Source organism: Nothobranchius furzeri, chromosome 6 (genome assembly GCF_043380555.1).
Source record: "Nothobranchius furzeri strain GRZ-AD chromosome 6, NfurGRZ-RIMD1, whole genome shotgun sequence".
NCBI lineage: Eukaryota > Metazoa > Chordata > Actinopteri > Cyprinodontiformes > Nothobranchiidae > Nothobranchius > Nothobranchius furzeri.
The window spans coordinates 12,702,550-12,706,318 of NC_091746.1; the positions used below are offsets into that span (position 1 = coordinate 12,702,550).

At 45.0% G+C, this 3,769-nt stretch overlaps 1 protein-coding gene across 1 annotated transcript; it reads right to left on the minus strand.

Moving 5' to 3' along the window:
• Positions 1–1,798: 1,798 nt before the first annotated feature.
• Positions 1,799–3,014, minus strand: LOC139070410 (piggyBac transposable element-derived protein 4-like). Its single transcript, XM_070552641.1, has one exon. It carries the CDS (start codon positions 2,980–2,982, stop codon positions 2,272–2,274), a length of 711 nt encoding a protein of 236 aa, XP_070408742.1. The 5' UTR covers positions 2,983–3,014; the 3' UTR covers positions 1,799–2,271.
• Between the last annotated feature and the right edge of the window lie 755 nt (positions 3,015–3,769).

The window sequence follows — 3,769 nt, forward strand, 5'->3', positions numbered from 1 at the left end:
CATTACCCCAAAGGTCACCGGGCCTGGTGTCACTTTAAAGAAGTAGTCCAGTTACACATTTGTGGGCTTATAACTTGGCTTCTGAATATCCTAAAGAGGTCAAGTTTGTTTTAGAGTACTCCAATTAACAGCCCCTATTACCTCAAAAAGGAATGGAGTCATTAGCACTTATGGTTTTTAAATGGCACCCAGAATTATGTTGCACGAAGCACAATTTCACATCATTCTGGGTCCATTTGTGTGAAAACAAGGTCCAATCAGGCTGAAACGTTACAAGAAGGTAGAATCTATTGAGGTGTAAGTGATCTGAACGTTTCATGATGATCGCACATTCCTAAGGGGGTCAAACCATGTCCCAAAGGTCACCGGATCTGGTGTCACTTTAAAGAGGTAGTCCAGTTACACATTTGTGGGCTTATAACTTGGCTTCTGAATGCCCTAGAGAGATCAGGTTTATTTTAGTGTACTCCAATCAAAAGCCCCTACAACCACAAAAAGGAATGGAGTCATTAGCACTTATGGTTTTTAAATGGCACCCAATTTTATGTTGCACGAAGCACAATTTCACATCATTCTGGGTTCTTTTGTGTGAAAACAAGGTCCAATCAGGCTGAAACGTTACAAGAACGTAGAATCTATTGAGTTGTAAGTGATCTGAATGTTTCATGATGATCGCATATTTCTATAGAGTGTCAAACCATGTCCCAAAGGTCATCGGATCTGGTGTCACTTTAAAGAAGTAGTCCAGTTACACATTTGTGGGCTTATAACTTGGCTTCTGAATATCCTAGAGAGGTCAAGTTTGTTTTAGATTACTCCAATCAACAGCCCCTATTACCTCAAAAAGGAATGGCGTCATTAGCACTTATGGTTTTTAAATGGCACCCAGAATTATGTTGCACGAAGCACAATTTCACATCATTCTGGGTCCATTTGTGTGAAAACAAGGTCCAATCAGGCTGAAACGTTACAGGAAGGTAGAATCTATTGAGTTGTAAGTGATCTGAACATTTCATGATGATAGCACTTTCCTAAGGGGGTCAAACCATGTCCCAAAGGTCACCGGATCTGGTGTCACTTTAAAGAAGTAGTCCAGTTACACATTTGTGGGCTTATAACTTGGCTTCTGAATGTCCTAGAGAGATCAGATTTGTTTTAGTGTACTCCAATCAACAGCCCCTACAACCACAAATAGGAATGGAGTCATTAGCACTTATGGTTTGTAAATGGCACCCAGAATTATGGTGCACGAAGCACAATTTCACATCATTCTGGGTCCATTTGTGTGAGAACAAGGTCCAATCAGGATGAAACATTACAAGAAGGTAGAATCTATTGAGTTGTAAGTGATCTGAACGTTTCATGATGATCGCACATTCCTATAGGGGGTCAAACCATGTCCCAAAGGTCACCGGGCCTGGTGTCACTTTAAAGAAGTAGTCCAGTTACACCTTTGTGGGCTTACAACTTGGCTTCTGAATATCCTAAAGAGGTCAGGTTTGTTTTAGAGTACTCCAATTAAGAGCCCCCATTACCCCAAAAAGGAATGGAGTCATTAGCACTTATGGTTTTTAAATGGCACCCAGAATTATGTTGCACAAAGCACAATTTCACATCATTCTGGGTTCATTTGTGTGAAAACAAGGTCCAATCAGGCGGAAACATTACAGGAAGGTAGAATCTATTGAGTTGTAAGTGATCTGAACGTTTCATGATGATAGCACTTTCCTAAGGGGGTCAAACCATGTCCCAAAGGTCACCGGATCTGGTGTCAATTTAAATAAGTAGTCCAGTTACACATTTGTGGGCTCATAACTTGGCTTCTGAATGTCCTAGATTGATCAGGTTTGTTTCAGAGTACTCCAATCAACAGCCCCTACAACCACAAAAAGGAATGGAGTCATTAGCACTTATGGTTTTTAACCCTTGTATTATGTTGAAAAAAAATCACATTGGTTATGTTGCGGGTCATTTTGACCCGCCCTGTCTAAATTCACTTAGAACTGTAAAAAAAACTGCAATAAAACAGGAACTTTATTTTCCATTAGAAAAAACATTTAAAACACAGACACACAATAAAGTTTGAATATCCAGAACTATTTGTAAGAACTAGTTAGTAAAAGTTTTCCTTCTTTACAAACACTTTTATTTTTCTCAGATTTTCAATGTTCAACATTTTCAGTGTTGTCCACATGATGGACAGAGTGTAACTGTGTGCTTTCTGCAAATGCACTTCTTGCACTTCTCACAAACGGTGCTTGTTTTAATGTCTTATTGTGAGGGACAGACCTGGCATCTTTTTCGTTTCTTTGCGCCTGTATCCACTGGATTCATTGTACATTGGTCAGATGATGCAGACCTGACGTTTTCAATGATAGCTGCTGCTGCTGGGGATCGAGCTGGTCTGGCTCGCCTCTGGATCTCGGGGGTGACAAGACTTTTGCCCAGTTCTTCTAGGAAAAGCCGACGTCGGTACAGTTTGCCGACATTCCAATGTTGGTTGATTTCAGTCCACAGGACAAAGGCACTGTTAGCTGACACATCCACAATGTTGTAGAAAATCACCAAGGGCCAACGAGCTATTTTGCGCTGGCAGCTGTATGTTGCTGTGACTTTGTCAAGATTGTCTACTCCTCCTTTGGTGGAGTTGTAGTCCAGGATCATTTGTGGTTTTTTGTCTTCTCTTGTGCTCAGAGATGCATCTGTGTGCATTGTGCTCATGACAAGAACATTTTTGTTTTTCTTTGGGCAGTATGAAACAACTGTTGCTTTCTCGGTGAAAACAAATTTTGAGGAATGTGGAGGTCTTCCCTGCATCTTCAGAATTTCACTGGGAAGTTCTGGTTTATTTTTCCTGATTGTTCCCAACATAGTGAGCTTTCTTTTCTGAAGTTCATCTCCAAGCCAGTAGGATGTAAAGAAGTTGTCACAGGTGATGTTATGCCCTTGCAGCCCTTCACTCATCTGCAGCACCACACGCATCCCCTGATTCTTCTCAGATGCCTCTCCAGGTAGCTTTCCAGTGTACACCTGCATATTCCATGCATAGCTAGATTGGGGCCTCTCTCTTGGAGGCGCTCAATCAGACCCAGTGGTGACACGTGGCAAGACGCTCCTCGGGGCGCGACTTGCTTGGGCCTCTCTCCTGGAGGCGCTCAGTCAGACCCAGTGGTGACATGTGGCAACACACTCCTCGGGGCGCGTATTGCTTGGGCCTCTCTCCTGGAGGCCCTCTGTCAGACCCATTGTTGACATGTGGCAAGACGCTCCTCGGGGCGCGTCTTGCTTGGGCCTCTCTCCTGGAGGCCCTCAATCAGACCCAGTGTTGACACGTGGCAAGACGCTCCTCGGTGCGCGTCTTGCTTGGGCCTCTCTCCTGGAGGCGCTCAGTCAGACCCATTGTTGACATGTGGCAAGACACTCCTTGGGGAGCGTCTTGCTTGGGCCTCTCTCCTGGAGGCCCTCTGTCAGCCCCAGTGTTGACATGTGTCAAGACGCTCCTCGGGGTGCGTCTTGCTTGGGCCTCTCTCCTGGAGGCGCTCAGTCAGACCGAGTGCTGACATGTGGCAAGACGCTCCTCGGGGCGCGTCTTGCTTGGGCTTCTCTCCTGGAGGCCCTCAGTCAGACCCATTGTTGACATGTGGCAAGACGCTCCTCGGGGCGCGTCTTGCTTGGGCTTCTCTCATGAAGGCCCTCAGTCAGACCCATTGTTGATATGTGGCAAGACGCTCCTCGGGGCGCGTCTTGCTTGGGCCTCTCTCCTGGAGGC